Source organism: Marmota marmota, unplaced genomic scaffold (assembly GCF_001458135.2).
Source record: "Marmota marmota marmota unplaced genomic scaffold, marMar, whole genome shotgun sequence".
Lineage (NCBI taxonomy): Eukaryota > Metazoa > Chordata > Mammalia > Rodentia > Sciuridae > Marmota > Marmota marmota.
In genome coordinates, this window is record NW_026000272.1 from 11,640,085 (window position 1) to 11,666,527 (window position 26,443).

The 26,443-nt window shown below is 37.5% G+C and overlaps 1 protein-coding gene across 1 annotated transcript in view; it reads left to right on the forward strand.

The window, feature by feature from the left end:
* Window positions 1-26,443, forward strand: part of Fgf13 (fibroblast growth factor 13) — a 228,902-nt gene that overhangs the window by 35,125 nt on the left and 167,334 nt on the right. The window contains exon 2 of the mRNA XM_048797017.1: window positions 6,550-6,717. Within this exon, the coding sequence (XP_048652974.1) occupies window positions 6,550-6,717 (168 nt within the window). The remainder of the gene's footprint in view (window positions 1-6,549; window positions 6,718-26,443) is intronic.

A 26,443-nucleotide genomic window follows, 5' to 3' on the forward strand; every position in this document is an offset into this window, starting at 1 on the left:
ATGGCACTCACTTAGGAAAGTCTTTGCCCTAAGATGACTAAGGGCTCTACTGATGTATAGAGGGCTTTTCACTTTGCCAGTCAGAGGGGTTCTTTTCCCTGAATGACTGGCATGCTCACCAGTGCATCCCATTCTCTTCCTGGTCTGTGTGGTCCAAGCTCCCTTGAATGGAATTGCTATGTCTTGGAGGATGCTGAGCATCTCTGAATGTCATAAAGGGACATCTGGGATTAGTGCTACAAAGATGACTGTAGCTTAGACTACCCATCTTCAAGTCCACTGATTCTCAACTAAGACAATTATGGCTTCAGTGGGTGTGGTAGGAGTCATTTGGCAATGTTTGGAGACATTTTTGGTTGTCACAATGGAGGAGGGTGCTACTGGCATCTAGCAGGTAAAAGTTAGGGATGCTGCCCTACCACAAGGCACAGAACAGCACCCCACAACAAAGAATTATTTTGCCTCAAATGGTCGAAGTACCAATGTGTTCAATGTTGTGAAACCCTGGTCCAGTCAAAATTTCTTATTTCTGAAATGAGGAAACCGAGGTTCAGAACAGTAAAGTAGCATTCCATAGGTCAAACAGAAAGTGTTGAGTAAGGGTGAGGTACTGATTTTTACCTAGCAGAATGCCGGGCTCAGCAGTTTCAGCTCTGGCAGGAACATCGTTTCCTCCACTGCAGTGCCCCCTTACTTTGTGCCTGCTACATGCCAGGCAATGTGCTCTTTCCATTTATTTCCCCTCCTTAATGCACAGGTTCAAGGTAGGCACGCCTATTCCTAGAAGTAACTCATTTTGTGCATATAAAATTACCATATGCAAAATGTTTTAGGCCATTTGCAAAACAAAGGTATTCTCTAAAGAGACTGAAACATGGTTCTTAAGGTGATATTCTAGACATATATGTGAAAATAATTATTCTTCTAAATTTTTAGTAAAAGCCTATATTAACCTAAAAGCTGTCCTGAGGCATCACCAGATAAACTTCCTAAAAAGTTAAGTGGAAATTAACAGTTAGGAGATGAAGCTGACCATTTGCATTGTGGGAAGGGTGAGTGAAGAAGGAGAGCATCTTTCAATTGGCTAATGAGTGTGAATTTGGAGTGAGGCCCTGTCCTGGACCCCATAAATAATATATGGCAAAGGAGATATATAATATCCCAGACTCAGGGTGCTTGTATTCATTCATATGTTGAGAGACAAGATAGATAGATAGAAAGAAAGAAAGAATTATTATCCTGACAAGTGGAAACCTAGAAAGGCATTTCTAAGAGGTGCATTCCTGAAGTACATAGAAGGGCAGTCAGAGGGAACAGCAAGTCCAAGACCTTGAGGCAAGATAAAGCCCAGAATATTTTAGAGGCTAATGGAATCTAGTGTGAACAAGAAGGTATATGATGGAATTGAGGAGATTGGGAGGAATGGGCACCATGGTAAGAAGTTTGCCTTTCATTCTACTCTGAAACGAGCAGAACAACCTGAAGAAAGATGAGATAGACAAAGACCTATGAGTGCTTGAGGTACTGAATAGAGATTGGTGGAGATTAAAAAGCAGAATATAACTAAAACTTCAACAAATATGTTAAAGTTATGTCCACCTTCACCAATATTAATGGCTATTATTAATATTCTCTTTGTTGACTTAAGTTCTTCATGCACATTTGGTAATCTGTATATTTTGTCATATTTTCTGTTTCATAGAGGTTTTTAAGTATTTTCTTGTTGGAGTCACTAATATATGTCTAATAACTTTGATTGGTAGTCTCATCGCTAATTTCATTTCTGTTGCCCTGGTGATCTTAGATTTGCTTTGATTTAAAATCATGTATCATTAATTATGTTGAGTCATCTTTGTGAAGAGTTAATTTAAAAGCAAAAAAAAAAAAAACACCCCCAAAAAACAAAAATCAGAACCATCAAATAATTGAGGGCTTGTTAACTGCTTCCAGCTTGAAGCCAGTAAACCCTGTGAATTACAGTATCCTGGTGACAGGGGAGGTGCTTTTTCTGGCATTGTCTAAATAGTTTTCTAGGTTGTTTCTGCATACTTTTCTGTCTTTGAATAAAGAAAGAAAAAATGGTTGTAGACAGAGATAATCATGAAAATGAAGACATACTAAAAGACCGGATCACTATCAATATATTGATGGTTTTAAAAAGTAGTCTACCTTTAGACTTTCTGACAAACATGCCAGAATCCTGGCTTCTGGGATTTTCCAATAACTTACTGTGTGACTTTTTAAAGCCATTTCCCCTTTCTAAGTCTTATTTTTCTTGTTTTAAAACAAAAAGTTTGCATTAAATTTTCTCTAAAGAAATTTTGTTTGGAATGACATGGAGGATTACATCATATTACTAAATATTTCGCTAGCTGTTTTATATCAATATTTGTTGATATATTTTTGTACACTAAGAGCTGGACTTACTAAATATGGATACATGATGAACTTTTTAATTAAAAAAAGGCAAAAAAAAAAAAGGCCAGCCTGGGCAATTTGGGGAGACCCTGTCTCAAAATAAAAATAATAAAATAGGCTCAGGATATAGCTCAATAATAGAGTGTTTGCCTAGCATTTGTGAGGTCCTGAGTTCAATCCACAATGGTGCAAAAAGCAAACAAACAAAAATGCATTTGAAAGATATAGTATATTGAGATTTTAAATATTTATGAGAGGTTAAATATTGCCATAAATTGGTATTTTCCTTTTTTTCTAGATTGAAATGAGAATATTTCTGTGAATATGAGTATCTTAGGCCTGGTCAGCAGGCTTGGACTCTACCAAATTCTCTTCTCTTATCATGACTGCTCCTTGTCCCTGACCTTGATTTTTGGTAATTGGCAAGAAGCCTACTGAAGGGTGGGGATAGTTCTGTATCAGTCCAGTGTTGTTGCTGAGAAATGAAATCTAGATGCAGACTTACCCACCTAATGCTTACTTGAGAATACTCTTATTGTAATGGGAACTAGCTCCTGCATAAATTGTGCTTATAACTGTAATTCTACCACTAAGGTCACTTATTCTTGTCACCTCTGTGTCTGAGTATGCCACCTGTCAGTGTCTGTGTGTCTGTGGATGTGTGGATTTGCATGGGTGCACTTGTCTCTTCTAACCCTGTGCTACTTATTCCTGTGGTACTTTGGAATCCTGACAGGGTGAGCTGTGTGGTCAAGACTGAGGGTACTGCTTTGTCAGTGAAAATTCTCCAGAGGCATACCCCTTTGCAGCTATTCTCATGCAGCCTTTTGAAAAGGATGGGGCTCCTGGATATAGAAACCAACCATGAGCCAGTGTTACCACCTTATCTGCCTTGCAGAGTCAAGTTGAACCTCTGAAAGAGGAGGAAACTGTATAATTCCAGTGTCTACCTAATCAATGGAGATTTTTGACCCTCTAACCCCACCAGGATTGGATAAATCTATGGTTTGAAAGGGCAAGAGTTTTCACTGAATGAAATGTGAACAAAAGGTTCCAATGAACAGAGGGAGGAGTCAGGATAGAGGTTGTGGGCAAGAAGGGAATTTACCAGAAGGGGAGAAATGGCTGAGAACAGTGGATTAATCCAGGAAAAGAAGAATCTCATTTTTCCCATTTTGATGAACTGAATTCCTTGCAACCCCTTACCTTTCTAGAACTGGTGGCCCTTGGAAGCACAGTATCGTCATCCCTTCCTTAGGGAAGTAGAATGAAGCTTCCCACCTGCCTTAGTGCTGGGGTCCTGTGGGAAATCCCCTTTCTTTCCTGTTGCTGTCCATTGCACATACAGCTAGTCTCCCACCTGAGGAAGTCCTGGGAATAAGAGGGTTTCGTATAATAGTTTTTCCTCCAAAATAACTTTAAGGTCAGAGATTTTATAGACCCGAGTGAGGAGTGAGGTGTGTTGCTTATAGAATGCCCTTTCTGGTTAGAAAATCCAAAATGTTTCTAGCGCATGTGTCAACATAACATCAAGCTGCTGTGAAGTTGACTATTCTTTCTTTTTTTCTGTGTTGCCTGACTTGACTGATGTTTGAGGCGTTGAGTAGAGAGACAGTCTGTGACCCAAAGCTGAGCCATTAACTCCCAGATGTTCACGATTTTCAAGGAAATGTTCTGTGCCGGTGGTTATTACTCAGATGGCTCCTTAAATGCTCTCATCTTGGCACTTTTTGCACTTACTAAATTCAATTTGAAGAAAGAACAGGAGAGAGGGGGAATTTTGTGGTACACAATTATCCTGCACTTTCATGACCTTCATGCTTTCTTCATCATGATGAATTTGGGGGTTAGCCCTGTATCAGTCAGCACGCAGCTTTTGTTGGAATTTTGTTGTATGTTACACATAACCAGTTGTATCTAATTAGACAATAATGATGGCAGTGTAAGGCATTTTCTGGGAATTAATGACCAGCTGGGAAAAGCTGATGGCTGGAGAGTCAGCCAAAGGCTATTAGTTTTGGTCCACCATTAATCTCCCAAAATGCCCATTTGTGACATCATTGTTGCTATTGAACAATGAAAATGGAAGACAATTTACCAATATATACATCATGTGCTCCTGAGCAACACCTTTCCTATGCAATCTACAAAAGTCATTTTTTTTCTTTTTTATCCTCCAGTTGCCCTTTAATCTTAAACTGTGTTTTCTATATAGTACTTCATGAAAATGGATTTCTCAGTTTTCATATAATTGTGGGTTTTTTAAAAAAAGTGTTCTAATTTGGGGAGTTTTCTTTAAATATTTTGGATGGTAAAAATCAGAATTTGTCTTCAGCTGTGATGCTGAAATTTGATAAGTGTCTATATTATCATAACTATCTGCTCATGGCAGGAAATGTTTGCACATGTTTTGAACAGCAGCTGTTGCTAGCAAAGATGTGTATCCCACAACAAGATCCTAAAAAGTTGCAGTAACATCCCTGGTAGATGAAGGGAACCCTGTGCTGGGAAAAGCTGTGCTGGTGTATCTATAGAATATTTTTGATTACTGCCACTGACTACTAGAGCAAAATAGAGAACTGACTAAAATATTCATCACTTTCTTGCATAATTTAATGATTTATAAAGGATGACAATGATTCCAAATATAGGCAATATATCAAGAACTTGTTCCAAACTCATAATATGAATTTAAAAGTTATGTTTGTTTTTAAGCTATTTTCCCCCCAATATGAAAGGAAGTTGTTAAAGCCCATTAAAATCCCAGCCAATGAGCTAGGAATGGTTTGCCAAGCACAGAAACTTCAGATCCCATCTAAATTCAGCCATAAACCATTTATTTTTCACAAACACCACAACATTATTCTCCCCATAAGAAATCTGCTGGTGGTATTTGTCCTCCTAAATGCATGTTAAGTGTATGCAGTTGGGGGACAAGAATGAGTCAGCAAATCATTAATCACAGCTTTGCAGGCACTGACTCACTCCTGGTGAAAGGGAATAGGCTCATTGGGAAGAGTGTGAAAGAGAAAAAAAAAATCCATTCTGGGGTTTGTTCCCTGTTTCTGCAAATGCAGATCCAATTTGTACCCACTTTGGTGGGTGGTTTTCTGACTATAGGATGTAGCAGTGGACCCTATGAAGGCAGACTTCTGGGTTTTACAGGGAAAACCACTGGTGCTACACACACCTACTTAGGAAACACACATGGGGCCTAGAAAGCAAGGGCAGACTGAGAGGAGCCTGGTGTGTATCTAAAAGGCCAAAATTAGTAAACCAGGCCCTGCTCTTCCACAATCCAATAAGGTAGGTCTTTGATCCATTGATTATTGGGCTATCATCCAGAATCTGTGGACTTCATTAATGGTTTTTGAACATCTGAAGGGTATTTATCATGGCCCCAGATCTCTTTGGAAACCAAAGAGCAGAATCCTATATACTTCTGTCACACTCAGTATACATCTCTTGGAAGTTAGGCCCTCACCAAGAGCAGACCAAGAATCATGAGTTGACTCATTGATAATTGGTCAACATTAGGCAGTTTAATATGTAGATATTTATATTGCATCTCAAATGGAAGCATGTGAGCTCTACATGGTGATAATTTACATACAGCATGGCTATTGATATTAAGATATTTTATTCATTGCAGGTACAATTTAAAACTGTTAAATTGCACCCAGTGCGATGGTGCACACCTGTAATCCTAGCAGCTCAGGAGGATTGCATGTTCAAAGCCAGCCTCAGCAACTTATTGAGGCCATAAGAAACTTAGTGAGACCCTATCTCCCAATTAAAAAATAAAATAAAAAGTGAATGGGAATGTGGCTCAGTGGTTAACATGTCCATGGTTTCTATCCCTGATACCAAAAATAAATAAGTTAATAAAACTGTTACATTTTGATTTTACTATCCATACAGGTATACATGATTGAGTAGCTATCTCCACGGCTTTAGTATTTTAAACTCATCCCCTACAAATAAAATCACCATTATTCTAAGTGTTTCTTTGAAACTTGTGTAAGGAAATGTTGTTTCATTAGTCTTTCCTTGGGTGTAGGTTTTGTTTATGATGTTCGCTGCTTTCATAAAGCTCTAACTTGAGTTCATTTTGTTATGTGGTGACCACAGTTCTGGATGACGCCCCCCCTGGCACACAGGAATACATTATGTTACGGCAAGATTCCATCCAATCTGCGGAATTAAAGAAAAAAGAGTCCCCCTTTCGTGCTAAGTGTCACGAAATCTTCTGCTGCCCGCTGAAGCAAGTACACCACAAAGAAAACACAGAGCCCGAAGGTTTGTGGCCGACACACGCGTGTTTTGCTTGTTTTCTCTCTTTCTACTTTCTTTCTCTCTCCTTTTTTGTTTCTGATTGTGCATTGCCCTCTGGTGTGCTGTGTGTTGTTCGGCCCCTGCTATGACTAGGAGGCCCCCTGGCTCGCCGGTGAATGTGTTATGCAGTCTCAGATGGGACACTGTATAAAACAGTCATCTCTGGCACAGCACGCAGCATCCTCCTGCTTTTTGCAGCTAAAACATTTTCAGTTAGTGTCATGACACTGCCTGGTTTTGGCTGCCAAAGTTGCTTGCTCCTGTAGCCAACATCTGGCCAAGTCTGTTCCCCATCACCTTGCATTCCTGAAGCAGCAGTCAGCTGAGGAATGACACTCCTGAAATGAAATAATGAGAAGATTGTTTCAAATTTTCTAACTCTCCTCCACTCCATAAAGCTTCTGCATTGCTCTGGAAGAATGCTCATGATCCACGTAGTTCGCTGAAGTGGGCCCAGACTTCCCATGTAATGCACGTCCAGTTGCACTTTGCCATAGTGAATGCATGCCTGCAGGAGAGTATGAGTAGTTTGTTCTTCTTTTCAGCTCAAGTACAGGTTTGGACAACTCTGCTTGCTGTTACTTAAACTCAGATTAATAAGGTATTCCTTCTAATCCTTGTGACAAAACTCTCTCTGAGGTAACTTGCCTGACCAGAAGATATTCATTCATTTGTTCCAACATTTTTGCACCTATCAGATAGGACTGTTTTTCATATTATAAATAAAATATGGTAGGACTGGGGATGTGGCTCAGTGGCAGAGTGCTTGTCTGGCACATGTGAGGCCCTGGGTTTAATCCTCAATATTACAAAAAGAATTGATAATGTACAAATAAAATGTACTCTTTTATTGCATCTGTGTACGTTTCAACTTCAAAGATGACATTTGATCATTATAATGTGTTTGCTATTTAAATTCTTATTATATAACAGCTCATCTTTCCCTCATATGCAACACTATTGTAGTTTTCCAGTGAATAACACTGAAACTGACAAAATTCATCTGTTCTTTGGTATTTTATGTACACATATGCATAAATTTGTTCTTCTATGTTTCCTAAAAGTGACTTTGTTTCTATTTGTTGCCCCTTTGCAACATCGTGAGAATCCTCACTATCACTGTCTTTCTCATCTGGAAAACACTGCCACCTGGTTTGGTTGGAAGTTTGATATGTGAGGAAATTACTACATGTGGACTCCAGTCCATGGTTTGAGAAGCAAAATTTGACATCTCAAATTTCTCCTTTTCTTTCTTTCAAATAGAGTTTTAAGTGTTCATTGGCAGAAAATGAAAAGCCTATGTGTGTCTATGTTTAATTCTATTTCAGCAATAGAGTAGAGCCTTTGGATTTATTTTCCCCTACTTTTGGTACATAATCTATCCACTTTGAGTGTGATTTCCGATGTCAACACTTATTCATCTGCAGGTGGAAATGGTGACACACTACAGTGAGTAACATCAACATATTGGTGGTTTAGTAGAGAAGATACTAACTTGATTTCGACTTTACTGAAACAAAAATTTTTGATTAGTGGCAATTACTTTACTATATATAATGCATTCCATTATTTTCTGCTTTCTTCACTCTCAAATTATATATGCATGTATACACACATAGAAATACTGTTTTGTACTTGCAAATTAGCCTGAAAAGCAAAATTTGCTTTGGGTAAGAAAAATAAACCATTTAAGAAGCCACTGAATAAATTCAGTCAAGAAATTGGTTAGAAACTTAAAATTATTTCAGTAATATTTTGGATTAAAGAAAAGTTGAAAAACTAAATGTAAGACCCCACCTTTTTATTGCATGCACTTTTGACAGGATCTGTTAATTTTCAAGTACCACCTGGAGTGTATTGTGAATCCTGTTGTGAATGTTTTCTGATATGAAGTATTCTTTAGAGAGCAGGTAGCAGTTAAATTCTCCTCTATAAGGTTTGGGCAGTTTTTCATCTGTCATTTCATCCATATATTGAATGACTGCCATCATATTGAGTGTGGCTGTCATCTTTTTATTCGTATACTTTGATGGGCATTGTCTTCTTTCAGACTGAAGATGTTCCTTGGCTATGATCTCCTTCCATGTCCTCTGGGGTATTGGAGCTAGTATTTCCCTTCTTATTCTTCTGAATTGTTTGTAAATCAAATTAGATTAATTAGAATTTTTCTGGGGTGACATGCTAATACTGCTTAAATTGGACTGTACTCCTTTAAACAAGAGCCTGGAAGCTAATGGTAAACCCAGACCTACAAATGAAAATGCTTGATCTCTGTGCCAGATGAACAGGATGCAGAAGACCTTAGACGGGGCAAAAGAAAATGTGCTGTGGAACAGACATTGGGTAAATAAGGAAACAATGCTGAGAAATTAACACACTTACTTCCCGTAGCATGCTGAATCTTGTCATTTCCAGGAGGTCAAGTAACTGTGGGTTTGGAAAGGTTCAGTGGCCATTCAGGCAACCTTGAAGATTTTTGCAAGATGGTTTTTAAATGCTATAAGGTATAGTCTTCAGTTCTCTTTCAAAGTTGCTGTAACATTTTGTTGTCATTAATAGGAATAAAAGACTTTCTTATTTATAAATGGATAGTATCTTAGATCTAAACTATGTGCATACAGTGAAACATTTATTCCTATGTGAAGCACTTTGAGTAGATACTCCATCTCTTGGTCTCTGAGCCAAAGCATGAGATCTTAATTGACATTGACTGTGGATGCCTACCAATTTCACAGCAAGAGTAGGCAATGGTTAAGCCATCCATTGTTTGATTTGTGCAATGCTAACCTGCCAGTATTACCTCTTCTAACGAGGTGGTGTCTATTCAGAAACCCTGAAGTGAAAAATGAAACATTTATTTACATTGGGAGAAAATAAAAGTTTGACTAGCATAAGTTTTAGAAATGATTAACAGGTCAAAAAGGTCTATGTGTTTTATGATAAGGCTGGAATTAATTTGCTTTCCCTTACTGAATTGACAAAATCAAAATGTTTTGTATTAGTATAGATAATGTTTTAGCGTTTATTTTGGATGACAGTGGTTTGTAAGGACCATGTTATTTCCAAAGTTTATGACAAAGTAAGATTTGGTACAGATAACTTCATTAAAATGCTTCATAGTTGTCTTTTTAAGGCATTTTTGGGGTCAGGTCCAGGCCCTCCAGAATCCATGTAAGTACATAGATGGAATGAAATATATCACTGGTTTTTCACTAAGGCTGAATTATACTTTGCCAAACACTAGTTTCTATTTATGAAGAGTTTATTTGAAAACAAATTTTAATCTGTTCCAAATACTTGTGATTTTCAGTGATGTGATTATTTCCATAAAAACCACTTATGATATTAGTGAGTACTTATATGAGTACTGGGATTTGGCTGAAGAAGTACACACAAATATCTGAGAGTCTAACTTGGCCTGGTACCAGCAACATCCTTTGTTATAAGAAAGCTGCATGGAGAGGGAAGATCATTACCAAATTTTTTTTCTCACTATTCCAGGAGCCTTTTGGCAAGAGAAAGTATAATCTTCATAGCTTTGTTCCTTTTTTTTCTTTCTATGCCATGTGTGCCAAATGAAATCACTGATTAGACTAACTCCTGGAAACCAATCTATTATCAGCACAGCTCCTTATTCTAAAATGGCACTCATTGGGCTTTTTCTGATGTTTGAAGATTGTTAAAAGAATCACACCATGAGACACAAGCTTACAAGCAGATGGTGTTGAAAATCTACAGAGACAAATAAATCATGTATTCCTGGTGTTTGCTTTAGGATTGAAAATTCTGATTACAATAGTAAATTTGAAGGAATTAATGTGATGGAAGAAAATATTACCAAGCTCAGTGATTTGTCACCATCTTTTAATCAGGCATTTGTCTCTTTCCTATAGCCTGTTCTCAAATGACATATACACATACATCTCCCTGGGCTAGGGTCATCCATAACCTTTTTATATGGAGAGATATCCAACCATAGTGGCTTTTGTTGGAGCAGAAGAGACTATATACTTGAGACTGATGATAAAGTGCCATAGGCTTTACCAACCAAGAGAAAGCACAATTCTGTGCTAAATGCTAAGGGGATATAGTTTTGACTATCACAATGATGATACTTTGATAATGCCTTAATTTTTTAATCCCAGAAAGAGCATATATCACCATGAATATCAGTATTGCCAAAATGATAAGATCAGAAAACCATAGAGAAATATTATAGGGCATACTGATGAAAATGTTCTTTTCATCTTCATTTTTTCAAACTTTGTTGTCTCCTGTTGTTGTGCCTTTCTCATTTTAATACTAATTTTTCTTTTTAAAAGTAGGTCAGTATCAATTTGAATTAATAGGCAGTGTGACAAATCTAAACTACTGTTATTAAATCCTTTTGTCACTAAACTGGAATTAGGTAACAATCTCTGATACTTGACACCTGAGATGCCTTTTAGAAAAATAAAACTGAGTTCCATATCTGTCACTTTGAGGATGAGACCTGAGGAAATATCCCTATTCTGTTAGGAAAATATGGGCCCATCTGTTTGAGTATCTATGAAAAGATAAAAGCACTTTATTCCAAACTGTATTATTGCAAAGTAACTATGATTTGATTGCAGTTCACCCTGCCTTTGATTCATGACCTGAAAGATGGCAGAACACCAGAAAGGTTTCTTTATTCATTGAAACAAATAACAGCTTAATTGCAGAGTCCCCTCCAATAAAAATATTAGTCCAAATAAAATGTAGAAATCTGGAGGCCCTGTTGATTTAGCAACCAGTAAAACCCATCCTCTCTCCACAGAGTGTTCACAAATGCTTCTCTTCAGTTGCATATCAATTATTTCTTAGAACACAATTTGTTATGTCCTAATAACATTAGGAAACCGGAAATGGCACATGTTCTCAGTTCCCTTCTATTTCCCCTCCTTATGGCAGCAAACATGAAATTAAGTCATATTGGGGGGTAGCTTCTGCACTCTGGAAAACTCATAATCTAATCCAGGAAGTATACTTAGGAGCCCATGATTCAATTTTAGGACAGGATGGGCATTTATTATTCTCTTATTGAATATATGCATCTCAATTCAGTTTCCAGGCTGGCTTTTACAGTACAAACTAATGATCATTTGTTCTTGGAAAATATGATTTACTTCTTAAAGTAGCAGGCCTCCCATCTCTTTTGCACTTAGGTGTTCCCATCATGGTGGTGAATTTTTCTTGAGACAAAGTAATCTTTTCTGATAAATTTCTTCTCCAAGTTTCCCTTCATAATATTAGGAGTAAATATTTTTGCTGTGTGAATCCAGTGCTAATGACCTGTTTCAGGAGTTTATGTTTGATATGATGTCCTTCTGGGAAACTGCTCTGAAAGGTCTACTGGATGAAGAGTACTGTGCAGTGGCGATTTTTATATAAATCACAATTGCAGTATGTTACCTGTAAAAAAATCTGGGAATTTCCCATCCATGTGGGTGCTGCCCCTTTCAAAACTATTACTTTATAGATCATGTGGCCAACATGCCCCTGGGCTTTGATGTCTCAGCAACTGCCCTTAGTGTTTTTTTTTTTTTCTTCCTCTTTGCACAGCTGATTGATAAGGCAACATCTAACCTTCTGACTTAGCATAGTGTGACCAGCTAGACTGTGTTCTTCATCCATAAAAATTGATTCCCTAAGTCAGGGCCAACATGGCAGTTTTCCTTTACTAAGGAAATGCATAAGAATTTGCTGTTGCAACTACTTCAACATCCATCCCATCTTTTGTTTACAACTCCCTTTTGTTTACAACTCCTTGCCTGATCAAGTAGAATACATGAATTAACTGTATTCTTTGTCTCAGATTCTTAAATAACCATCAGATCATTGTTTTCTAGTTATGTTTCATGACACAATGATTGTATAAGATATATTCAGGAAAAGACAGATTCTACAATCAAATATGTTTCCCAAACTATATACCATCCCTAGAGAGTCATGATGCATATGAGCATATTTAAGGTTTTGAGGAGTCTTGCAGATGAGAAAGCTGTCTTACTTCAGGCAGCTCATTGTTAAACAACATCTTCTAGCTACTGGAACTTTCTCACTCCTTAACCCATTAACATCCCACAAGTATATGTATTGGAAGGCTGTGCTGGCTCCACTGAGCAGTGTATTCTCATCAGAGCTGGGTTTTGACAAGTATCACACTTTTGAAAATGCTTTGCTATTCCTTCCCCTTCTCTCTGACTCCCACCTACTACATGCTACTCAAAGTGTAGTCCATGGATCAGTTCTGGGTCTAAAATGGTTTGTTTCCAGTTCATGACTACATAAGGAGTTTGTCCCAAAATGTTAATAATACACTGCTTCCTTCATCAATAAAGTATTTCTCTCTTGTGAAAACTAATGTCAACTGAACTAAATTAAAAAAAAAATTTAGTGACATAGTCCCCAGACCAACCCTGGGTTTGTGGACTATATCTGAGTAATAACTGCTTTAGATTAGTGATCCTCAATCTTGTCTTCACATTGGAATCACCTGAGGACTGTTTAAATAATGTTGATGCCTAAGCCTCAGACCAGACCAAAATCAACAGAAAAAAAAAAAAAAAAAAAAAAAAAAACAGAAAATCTCCAAAATCTCTCATGGTGGAGGCTCAACATGGGCACTTTAAAAAAATCTTCCAAGGTGATTCAAATATGCTAACAGAGTTGGAACCAGTGCCTTAGAAAATAACTACCTTGGCATTGTGCCTATTGCTTGATGTCAGCTGTCATTTCCAAAATCTTATCACCTTGATTGCTTGAGCTTTTTCAAGAGGTGCCCCATGATTAGAGGGCACAGCTGGACAGGCAGTATTTATATAACCTTTAGAACTCGTGGCCATGTAAGGTAGCCATCTTTCCCACTGCAAGCACACCCCTTTCTGAAGTTTTCTTGCCTCTTGTGTCATTCTGAGCTTTTCAGAAAAAATAATCAGGCTTCTCCATAGGAGCGTGGTAATCTGCCACCTTGTGACCAACATCCTTTCTTGCAAGCAATCCTTGTCACACTGGATCTGCTCTCAGACTCTAGTGCAGCTTGCAAATGTAAGTGGAAGAGTTTCTCGGGACCTATGTGTGAGTGCACTTAAAGAAGATAAATAAGGATAAAAAGGATATTTTGATATGTTAGAAAAGTACTGTGGCTTCGTTACTTGATTGCTACTATTCTAGTGACATGGCAGAGCTTGACTCATTATTGAAGTATTGCCCCTTTATCACATAGACAGCATCAGCTACCTCTGCATCACATCATTACAGCAGGATGCATGTGAACATTGACTTTGACCTAATTGGGAGGCTTTAATTTCTATCCATTTATTAATAATTCCTAGCATTCTAAATTACTCTGATTCAGGTATTCATTTGTTATCCTCTGCAGTATTTCTCCATGAACTGAATAAGCAGCTTGAATAATGCCCATGGGAACGTGTCAAACGAGATGTTGCATCCTGCATTTATCAACACTTACCCTTGTCTTGCCTCACAGCCAATATCCACACTCTATCACGTGAAAGTCACATGTCCACTTCTACCCAGGTGCTAGCAGATGTCTACTTAGGAGACTCAGCTATTTTAAGATATATGTTCTCAAAACAGTTCCAAGACAAACTTCAGGCATGTCAAGTTTGAAAGCAACAAACAACTTTGGCTCCAAGTCCAGGCCTTCCAGTGGGGAAGGGAAGAAATCACCTTCAACTGGGTCATGTCTCCATAGAGGGAAAACACTGAAGTCCCTTGAAGGCAGGAGCATCGAAACCCTGTCAGGTAGGAACTTCTGCCACCACTGAACAGATGAGTGAAGATACAGAAAGCCTAAGAATGTCTACAATAAGTGGGCAGGACATGATTTGAATCTCACTTTTCTGGCTTCTAATGCCCATGCCCTTTACCTTTCATGGTTTCTCTCAATGCTCAGTTTTCCTCTTCTTCTTCCATATATGCATACATACGATTTTATTTACAAAAAGTGTCTTAATGTTTAAAGGAATAAAAGACTGTCAACACTCCATCCTCAGCTTTGCAGAAGGAATGTGTTGTTGCAAACAGTAGGAACTCAGGAGTGCTTCCTCATTCTCTGGGCCTAGGGTTAGGTGGGGTACAATGATCAAAAGGAGTAAATACAGTGGCCCTTATCCTCAAGGAGCTGATGATTTATCTGGGCACACAAAGAAATAGTAGATTAATGAGTGGATAATTAAATCAATTTGAACATGACAGAACTGTTCCTGGATTAAAGACATAAACATATCACTTGCCTTCTGTCCTTTCTTTAAGTTAGGTGATGTTTCTTTCCACCTATAATAATAGAAATGAGGAAATGTCATCCAAATTATTAAAAAGCCAATTCTATAGCTTAATTTTTTTTTAGTTCAATAAAATCACCACCACTGATGGAAGTGTTCAGACTTGCCCTGCAGGCTTCCTGAGCCCCATTGGATTAGATATAACCTAGAGATGGGGCTAATCACAACAGACTCTCTTTCATAACTTGTGGGAACACTGTTCTCTGGCCTATGGTAATTAGGAAAAAAAGAAAACAATAATTGAGTTATCCAGAACTCAGTATGGGGACCAGGTTTACCCAACATTGCCTTAATTCTCAGGGCAATCCTTGGAGGCAGGCAGATGTTTTCTCTTCTCCATTTGATGAATGAAGAAATTGAGACTCAGATAAGTGAAATAATTTGCCCAAGGTCACCTGGCTGGTAAATGATAGAGCAAATACTCAAATGAAACTTGGGTCAATCCAGAGTCTGTGGTCTTTCTGTTAATAGGAGAATGTGTGTCATGTGCAGGGTGGGTGGCCCTATAAGGAGCTTCCATCTAGTGATGACAGTATCATTTTGCTGAGACACATTGCCTATAACCAGAGATGGAGAGACATTTTGCCTGCTGTCAGAAGAATAATAAAAAGGTAGCTTGCTTTTAGGAGAGAAGAAAAACAGTCAGATGTGATTTTAGAATGTTTCAGGGAAATATTAATCAAATTTGACTTGGGCAAAATGATTTACAATATGTAGCATTCCAAGATGGGATTCGCTCCCTGTACTGGAGTAAGCTTCTCAGCTACAGGTAGTACTTGATCACCTCAGGCCAGTTGACCTTCCACTTCCAAACTTGTCTCACATAATATTACCTGATGCCCTATGTTCCTGTGTGACAAAACCTTCATTACAGAGAAGTAACTTAAGGCACATGAGGAGAAAGTCCTGCCAAACTGAGTTGGATCATTGTCCAGATATTGTTCTTTGTGACTTTGACACAAACTGGGATTGTATATAATGGTCAACTTCCCTCCAGAAGTATGAAGAAAGAGGTCCCAGGAATTTTCATGAGGTATTCTGTGCAGGACATTGTGAACTGTGCTTTGAGTAGATGCTTAACTACCAACTTTTAGCATCTTTTATGTGTCAGTTCCTTTAGGTTTATTATTGCTAATCTTCCCAGCCACCCCATGAGGTAGGTGTCAGCAATCTTGAAAGGCATGATGGGGAAGCTGGTGTGTAGAGCTGTGACATAACTCATTCAGAGTCATACAGCTAATCAGTGTCTTAATTGGAAGTTGAAGCTTAGATTATTTAGCTCCCAAGTCTGAGCTTTTCCACCATACTGTGCTACCTCAGCTCCTCCTATACCCTGAACCTTTCAGTCACAAAACACAAGTGAAGAACTCAACCCCATCTTATCCATGCCAGAGGTACTAAGAAGAAAATAATAGAATTCTTTGAAACTTTCCAGGAGAATGTACTTAGTGTACCTAATGGAGGATTTCCTTTGTATATTCCCCTCATCCTGGTTCAAATGGTGGCAGAAGTGATAGGCAAGGGGTTAAATAAAGTAGCATCCCTGAGATGTGTACCATGCCCTTCTACATTGTTCTGTATGAACATCTGGTTTCTGAAGATCCTGTTTGCTGCAGTGCTTGCTAAATAGAGGAATGCTTCAATTCCATAGTTTACCTCATAGAACCACTAGACCTTAAAGCTGGCTTTGCTGATTCTGCCATGAGCTGCATTGTCCCAAAAGGGGGAAGGGTAAGGTAGAGTTCTGGAGCTGTAATATTTTGGGGTGGGGTCCTCACAGGTAGAGAAGGCCTGTTTTAAGGTCATCTGGATTTGGCATCCCTTTTGAGAGCTCAAGAGTTTTTATTCTTGCTCTGGATTTTCATGCCAACTTTGGATTACAGGGATCTTGTGCAAAAAGAGGAGCAGCACCCCTTTTAGGATAGTTTGTCTACAAACACATGGAGATTTTAGGGACCAACATATCCATATTAGGGTTATTCACTCCTTCTGTCTCTCTCTGTATAAGCATAGGTAACTTTCCCTGAATCAGATGCAGACAGACTCTTCACTAAGGACCTCAATGGGTCAGGAGCTATCTTGGTTGACTTCTGTCAGAGTCTTTCCATTGCTCCTGTAGTGACAAAGTTGATTCTCCTGCACTGCAAAACACAAAACACAGAGACAAGGACTAGGATTGTGGCTCAATGGTAGAGCATCTACAGAATATGTGTGAGGCACTGGGTTCAATTCTCAGCACCACATTAACTAACTAACTAAATAAAAAACAAAACAAAATAAAAACAAAAACACAGGGACAAGGGAAAAGTACCCCTCTGTGGTTGCTGATCTCCATTCAAAGAGGGTCTGAACAAACACAGAGACACACACCAGTATTCATAATAGTTAATTAGGGAAATAAAACACAAGCAGAGAAGTTGTGGAGGTCACAGGGTTTCTCCACTGTTGTCCTTTTTTAGTATCCATCCAATCCAGCAAAGCCCAGGCTAATCCCAACTGTCAATAGGACACTGTGGATCCAAGCAAACCATTCATTCGTACAGTAAGAATGTTTGTCTAGCAGGTTGCCTCAGGCTCTGAACAAAATCTGATTTGTTTCATGCAACAAGGAAAGAACAGAAGTCATTTCAAAAAGTGGGGATTATAGAAACTGCTAGCCAGTTACTTTTTCCACTTCTTCTTTCATCACTGATTTTTTTCTTCTGAACTCTCTTGATTCTTCTCAGAGAAGGTGTTTTGCATCTGGGTTAGAAGATTCATGAACTGATTCAGTTAATCTCTAATCAACATGCATGGTTAGCTGTTCACTTAGTGGATAATTTGTTAAATATACCCAGAATATTTGCTTGAAGAAGGAAAAAAAGCTCCCCAAAGCAAAGTAGAATACTTTGAGAACCTTTTTTTCTAGTGGAGTTTTTGCTTTGGAAACAGACACTAGTGATTTTAAAGACTTCTGTTTCCCTTCCCAGTGTGGACTTCATTTAAACATTATAGCCTTTATTTCATCCCTTCTGAATAGAACTTTACTAAACATATTTGGTTCTGGCAACAAGAAGTACTCAAGAAATATTTATCATTACAAATAATTTACTTGTCTAACAAATTTGGATATTCTGAGTTCAATGGACCATTTTCCCTAATTCCTGGCAGCAAGTGACTGTTTCTAATCACCATTAGCAGAATGGATATATTTGTCAATAGATATTAATGACTGTCTTGCACAGTGAGCCATCATGCTTGAAACTAGGAGCATCATGTCAAGATAGATAGCAACTCTACTCTCTAGAAGGAATTTAAGACTGGCAGGAAAGACAGACTTCATACTCATCTCTTATTAGCTTGTGTTACATTCAAAACCACTTTCTCATAGGCTGTAGTTGGCAAAATGGTGCTGTTGATCTCACTTGGACTCCATCACATGTGTTTGATTAGCTGATAAACTAGGGTGGTGCTGATGGTTCTAGAATGGGTTTGTATATGACAACTCAGTCCTCCTCCATTTTTCTTTTATTCAAGTCCAGTAAATCCTTTTTCTGTGTCATTAATTGATTTGTTCATGCAACACTTACTGAGCAACTTTTCTGTGTGTCAGGACATGAACTTGACTTCAAATGGCTCAGAAATGAGTTTTAGGCTGGCAATAGGTATTTAAGATTTATCAGTCTGTGGCCGTTTTTAAAACTGAGAGGAAAGATATCTCTTTGACATAATGATTCCAAATATTTCAGGTAAATTCCCAGAAGTAAGATTGTTATATCATATGATAATAAAATTTTTAGTTTTATTATGAATCACCATAAAGTTTTCCATGATGGTTGTACTAATGTACATTTCCACCATGGGTGGACCAATGTTCCCTTTACTCCACATCCTGGCCAGCTCTTGATATCTTTTGATTATATCACATTTTGGTTTTAATTTGCATCTCCCTAATGAGAGTAATGTTGAGAACTTTTTTAATGTATCTTTCTTCATCTGAGTAGTGTATTTAGGTGCCCATTTCTTATTAGAATTATTTGTTTTCTTTCTATAGAGTTGTTTGAATTCCTTAGATATTTTGGATATTAAAACCTTTTCAGATGTGTGGCTTGCATATGTTTTTGGCCAGTCTATAGGTTGTCTCTTCACACTATTTCCTTTTGTGTGCAAAAGATTTCTTACTTTGATGTAATCCCATTTGTCAATTTTTTGCTTTTTTGTCAGTACCTTTTGGGGATTTGACCAAAAGCTTTGAAATCAGTATGCTGAAGAGTTGTCTACATGCCCATTTTTACTCAACCACTATTCATAATATTCACAAGTATTCATCATCAGTTGAACGGAAACAGACAATGGTACATATGAGTGCATGTATGCATATGCAGTGGGGTCCTTTTCAGCCTTTAAAAAAAGAAAGACATTCTGACATCTGCAACAACAGGGATGGAATTGCAGAACATTATATGAACTGAAATAAGTTAAACACCAAAGAAAATACTGCATATTTTCATTTGTATGTTCAATCTAAAGTAATTGAACTCATAGAAGCAGAGAATAGAATGGTGGTTACCAGAGGCCACAGTGGGGAATGGAGAAATAATAATCAAAGGGGCCAAGCACAGTGGTGCACACCTGTAATCCCAGCAACTCAAGAGGTTTGCAAGTTCCAGGCCAGCCTCAACAATTTAGCAAGGGCCTAAACGACTTAGTGAGACCCTGTCTCTAAAAAAATTTTTTTTAAAGGGCTGAGAATGTGGCTCAGTGTTAAAGTGCCTCTGAATTGGATCCCCAGTACCAAAGGGCATAAAGCCTCAGACAGGAAGAATATATTTTCTTTCCTTTTTCTTGAGATATCTTATACAGCATAATGAATAGAGCTAATATTTGGGTACAGTACATTTCCATGTTTCTAGGGAAATGGATCTTGAATGTTCTTATCATGGATGATATCAAATGTTTGAAGTGATGGAAAAGTTGGTTGACTTGATTTGGTCTCTCACATTGTTTGAAAAATCCATATCATTACTTGTACCCCTTAAGTATATACAGCTGTACTTTGTCTACAGATTAGAACATCAAAGAATACATCAAAAAAAAAAAAACTGAGAGCAGAGGAGACTCTAGTGAGATAGAGTTGGTAGAGAAACTAGCTCAGAAGTGAAAGAAGGAAAACCAGGAAAATGAGGTGCTAAGGAAGCTAAGGAAGGACTGGGCTTCAGGAAGGACAGGTAGATAAGAAGAGCTAAATGCAATGAGGAAACGCTAATTTAATATAAGTCTTTCCTATATCCCTTTTAACATCTAGGCTTTGTGGTACAATTCATTGTAATATAGAACAGTCTCTCCATCTCTCACATTTTGGTGAATAACTGGCAGAAATAATCAAAATGGGTTGGCTCAGAATCCTTGATAGAGTTACGGGGAATCACATACCGTCTAACTGCTAATGAAAATAGATCTTCATAAAGATGTCATTGATTTTTCTTCTCATAGTGCATCTAAAGTTTAAGTCCTTGCCAAGACCAATTTATTCTTTTGTTGTTTGTCCTTTTTAATATAGTTAAGCTCACTTAATAATTTTTTTCAGTAGCGTAAAAATACTGGAGTGCTGGGAATTAAATTTTTAAAATTGGCATATTTATGGAGCTATATTAATATGCTGCAATCAAGGATGATGTTACATGAGTTTCCAATAAAGCAAGTTTTTTTTTTTTTTTTTGCCAACTTTACAAATGTGCACTCTTGCCAGCCTGCAGAAATTGATTCTTTATCTAGCAGCAAAGGTTTCTTGCTGAATCAAAAAACTAGTGTTTAAAAGGAACAAATACACAGTTTTGTGGTAAAGAACTGTTGAGTTGACAGGATTATATAGAGTCCATATAATGAGCTGAGTTTTAATCTGGAATTTGTGAATTTGGATCCAAGGAAAGCTTCCCATGCAAAACTGGATGAAAGTTTTCTGTATGGGTTGTCCTCTTATCCAAGGTCAAATAATTCTTCCTTAGTGGCCTCAAGTGGGGAAAGAGGCTTGTGTCTTTAGTCTGAGAAAATAAGAAATTCAATTGATTCACTTTTCATAGTATAAGGGAGAGTATTTTGGGGAATATTTCTTTCTGAAAGAAGTCTGGTACTTGAATCACCCCTCTATTCAGACTACATTAAACTACTCTGCATTTCTCAATTTATTCCAGAGGCTAGAGCCACTATATACTTTTTCCCCTGAACACCTTTTTCTTAAAACAGGCAAATGTCACCATAGTAAATACAGCATTTATGTACCTACCCTTAATGACATTCCGTGTTTTTTTTTTCTTAGCATATTCAGTGATACTTTCTTTCCTGACTTTATCTCATTTGACTCTGTACTGAGACAGCATCTTGAACATTAAATGTAATTTGGGGTTTCAGTAGTGGTACATGTAAGTAAATCAAGGCGACTATATATTCCTGCAACCTGTGAAGCCCTTTGATATCCTGTCATTATTTTCTCACCTGTCTGCTAGCCTTGAGAAAGGGCTTTTATGAGGAAGGAAGAAGATATCAGTGGGTAGAAGGAAGAAGGTCAGATTTAACAAAGAAATTGACCTTTGTGTTCTTATCCTGCTGGGAGGTGGGACAAGGAGTGGACACAGGGAACATTGGAAGCCAACCTATGCCCCTAGAGTACTCCAGATATTGGTGATTTGTCATCTTTATCCAATGGGTGCCTAATTTTTTTTCTACATAAAAGATTTGGACAAATCAACCAACACATTCTAATACTTGATAATGAATAACCTTGGGTTAAAATAATTATATCAACTTAACCTGGGGTGCACATGTGAGACATAAATCCCAGTGAGGATATTTGCTAAGGCTTCTTTCTGTCTGTAAAAAAATATATATTTGTCTGTCCTTCGTTTAGTATTTCTAGGTCCCATGCTGGACTAGTGGTATATGTCAATCTGGGTGCTGTTGGCTTTTGGGGTTAGATCTTTCTTTTTTGTCAGGTGATGTCCCCTCTGTGCATTGTAGGACACATTGAGTACTATCCCTGGCCTCTACCCACTAGATATCAGTATCACTTCTTTGTTATAGCAATCAAAAATATCTTCGGACATTGGCAATTATTCCACAAGAAGAAAAAAATGCCTTGTTAAGAACCCTGGACTATGTAATAACTGTGCCAACAAAATAGATATTTTCCGAAAATTATTTGAGTCAGTAAAAATGTTTCTGTTTAATCACCAGCAATGTTCTCCTTCCTTGGGCTAGCTAATATAGTAATAGTTTCAACATCATCCAAATTCTGCCTTTCTCTTGACAGTCCTTCCCCTGTCCCTCCAAAACCTAGAAGCTATTTATAAAACTTCCCAATAGAGCTTAAAGTGAAGATTTAATATAAGAAAATGGAGGAAATCAGGTTAAATTAGCATTCCACAGTGAGTACCAACTTGGTTTCTTCCTTGTGTCTATTATAGGAGATCTGGAGACGCTGGTTTTTTGTTTTTGTTGTTGTTGTTGTTGTTGTTACTGGGGATTGACCACAGGGGTGATTAACCACTGGGCCATGTCCCTAGCCCTTTTTATTTATTTTTTCCTTTTATCAGATATATTTAATTAATTTTAAAAAGGCACTATACCCTTTTTATTTTTGATTTTGAGACAGGATCTTACCAAGTTGCTGAGGCTGGCTTTGAACTTGAGATCCTCCTGCCTTGCCTCCCCAGCTGCTGGGATTATTGGCATGTGCCACCATGCCCAGCCAGAATCCCTCCTTCTAAGAGTTTAAAGTAAAGCTCTCACATGTGAAAAGTAATGTAAGTCAGTTTGTGTCATGCCCAGGCTCATGTTTAACCTTATTCATGAAGGTCTTTTTGTTGTAGTCCTTTTAGAAAACTTGTGCTCAATTCATTTTTTCTTCAGCAGAGTTGATAATGAGCAAAGGTGAAGGTATTCTTCAATTTTTCCATGTTTTCATGTAGAATTCAAAACACAGAATCTTAGATCATTCAAATTCAACTAATATAGGGTCCCTATAGTAGTGCAAAGAACCGGACTAATTGCTTTGCACAGATTATTTATTCTTAAAATAATCCAAAATAATAAGCCATCACTTGTCTTTGCATCTTCTTGGTTCCTTTGAACTGCCAATAAGCATAAGATTATCAGGAAAAAATGAATTTTGTGAAGTTTTGCATATTTTGAGGGACATACAGGAATTAAACCTATCGAAGTTCAGAGAAAATTAATACTCCAAAGGACTATCAAAGACCAGAATTAAATTTACCTCTCAGCTAATTTAATGTGTTTTGCTTTAGTTTTTTCAAAAGTAGTTATGGTTTATCTGGTTCCTGTTTTTCAGCTTTGATTTTATTTCTTTATTACAGTAAAGTGCCTTCAGTGACTTAAGTCACTTCGAATAAGGTCTGTTCCTTCCATGGGTCTTCATGTCCTTATCTATAAAATGAAAAACAACAAAACTAAACAAAAAAGGATTGAATGGGTACTAATTTATCTTGTTTCATATGTCTCAAAATGGTACAAAATAAGACTCAATTTGTTACTTTGCTTCCTAACAATTTTATATTCAACCAGTTTGGAAATAAGACTCATAAAATTTTCATATTTTTGCTCTTTATTAAGCAGGAGGACTTGATGGCTATGGGCCATATTCTTATCAAAACTTGTGATCTTGATTCTTGACTGGCTTGGAGAAGAGTAAAGTCTGGGCCTAGTGTGGCTATGAGAAAAGGAAAAGTATTATTTTCTGAGAACCTGACTGTCTCCATTTCAGATTAGTTAATATGATCAAATTAGACTCCCAGAATTTACCTTGAGGAGGTTTATGAAAGCATGTCTTACCTGATGACCCTTTAACTCTTTCTTTTAATGCCCCCAACCTTGATGTCAGGAAACTAATGATGTTATGATCCTGATGGGAATAACCCCCTGCTTTGTGTTCTGTGTCATTTTGTGAAGAAATACTTTGGATTAAGGAGGATTCCCTCCTCACCGGCAGAAGATTAGAAGCTGGGACTGAGAGAGAATGCTTACTGGTAAACCAGCACCCCAACCCTTAGACTTCACATGTCTGTTGCTGATTCAAAACCATAGACATCAAGTTTCACATCATTCCTCAATTCACCAGCCACCATCTTAGTGCTGTCTTGGCATTTATGCTTTCCTACCTTCAGCCCCTTCCTTTTCTTCCAGATACACAGGGACAGTCAGGTATGGAAAGGCACTATTCTGAGAGAAGCTAGGTATGTGCTAACTTATCTTTTTCCCTTTCTTCTGGAAACCATTTTCATTAATCTCCCCTGTGGAGAAATACATGGAGGTAGGGGTACTTGTGCACATTGAATCTTAACCATCCACCTACTTCCACGTTTGCCTATTTCTATTTGAAAGTGAATAACAGTTCACATCCTTCCCATGTGTAAACTGTTCCCAGATAAGCAGTAGACAAAAACAAAAGATATGCAGTTTCCTGCATTACCCAGATTTCTGTTAGGTGGTAGCTTCTTGTCCTTCCAGAGAATCAGCCCCAGTATTCTATGAGCAGCACAGCTCATAATCCCTGATATTTTTTATTATTCTGAATCCTAATTGTTTGGAAGTTGGAGAAGTTTAATGAATAGTTAAGAAAATAAAAGTGATATTTCAGTTGGAAGGGAAACTGAAAACTTCAGTGGAATATCACATAAAGGCAGATTTCTATCTCCCTCAACTCTGTCCCCAGCATCTTGTTTTTGGATTTAGAGGAGCAATCATTATAACCACCATTTCTTTGAAAATCTAACCTGGACCAGATATTTCCTCAAACTTCTCTAATCCATATAGAAATCTACTAACATAGGTATTTTATTCCAAATTCATACATAAGGAAACTGAGGCTCAAAGAACTTAGACAAGGCAAAACTAGGGAATCCAGTAGGCATTAAAAAATACAGTGTGACTTGCAACTGTAAATAATCTAAACTAGATGGCTTTTCCATCTGGAGTGTCACCTAGGTTGGTGTCTTCAACTGTTGTTTAAGATGTGACTAAATTTATATTCTCTATTTACAAAATATTTTATTCTAGAGTAATAGCTATATTAGACACACAAAATGCTGTATTGTTGAAGCTGTTGTGAACTATAAATATGGTGTCTGCATACATATGCATTCAAATCTGTTGGTCCATAAATAGAAAGCATGATTTATTGAATATCTTCATATCTGGACGTTTTAACATGAAGTTTTTCTCTTTTAATGTGGGAAACATAGCACATCCCTGTTTCTTGGTCAGGTTCAAAACTCTTAAAAGCCTTCTCAAATCTAGCCTTTGTCTCAGCCTTCCCATGTCAACTCCTAACATTCCAATTCTGAGATGCTCTTGCAATCAGACTCTTAATCTCAATTTCCCAGCACTTGGCTGAGGCCTTCCAGCTTAGTTCTTACCACTACCTGCCTGAAATTAAAGAGTTTCTTTTTTTTCACCTTAGAATGCAGGTCATTGGTATCTTCCTGGCATATGGAAGATAATAATACAAACTTCTCAATCAAAACCACATGCTGCTTGCTGCTTTAGATAGCAGGCAGGGGACTCACCAATTAAATAGAACCCTCTGTTACCTCTTAATACCCCAAAGAATACTTTTTTAGAATTGAAAAATGCTGTGTGTTCCACATCCTTGTTAAGGGCACGTTTGTCTTACTAGTAAGTCTAGTAAGTCACTTTCCACTAAATGTGTGGCACAATAAAGTCTGTCTCTTGAGTGATGTTTTTCCTTAATGGAATTTTTAAAATGCAGAGCGAAGAATAGATTCATTATTTCATCAAGGCAATTAGCCTCCTCATAGAATTTTTCTGTAGGCTACTTTGGGTTAAAAGTATTTTTCTGTATTTTTATTTCTAAACTGTGTGAATCTATCCATATATATCATTTTCTCCTAGTACCTTCTGGTGAATGCAATTAACTATAGCATGATACATTGTATATGATACTGTGAATGACCTTCAGAATATTTTTTTAAATTTTTTTCATGAGAAGTCTAGTGGAATGGCAAATACAGAACTGGTTGCTGAACAAACCTTCTCTGACACTTACCAGCTGGGTGATTGGCGGCAATAAGAGGGAAATGAGACAATAATAGGATCAAATATAAGATGTTGTCTTGAGGGTTGACTGAGCATAGGCATGAAACATAGCGTTAAATAAAGGAGAATGTATTATCATTGTTGTTATGAAACATTATGATCATTCAGCTCTGAAGGAATCCATTCTCATCACGCCATCCTTAAGCCTATCCAGTCATTGCTATGTATAAATGGACTTTCAGAGTCCTTGCTAATTTTACCTTCTTTCCCAAACTACTCACTAGGACCTTTTTTTTTTTTTTTTTTTTTTTTTTTTT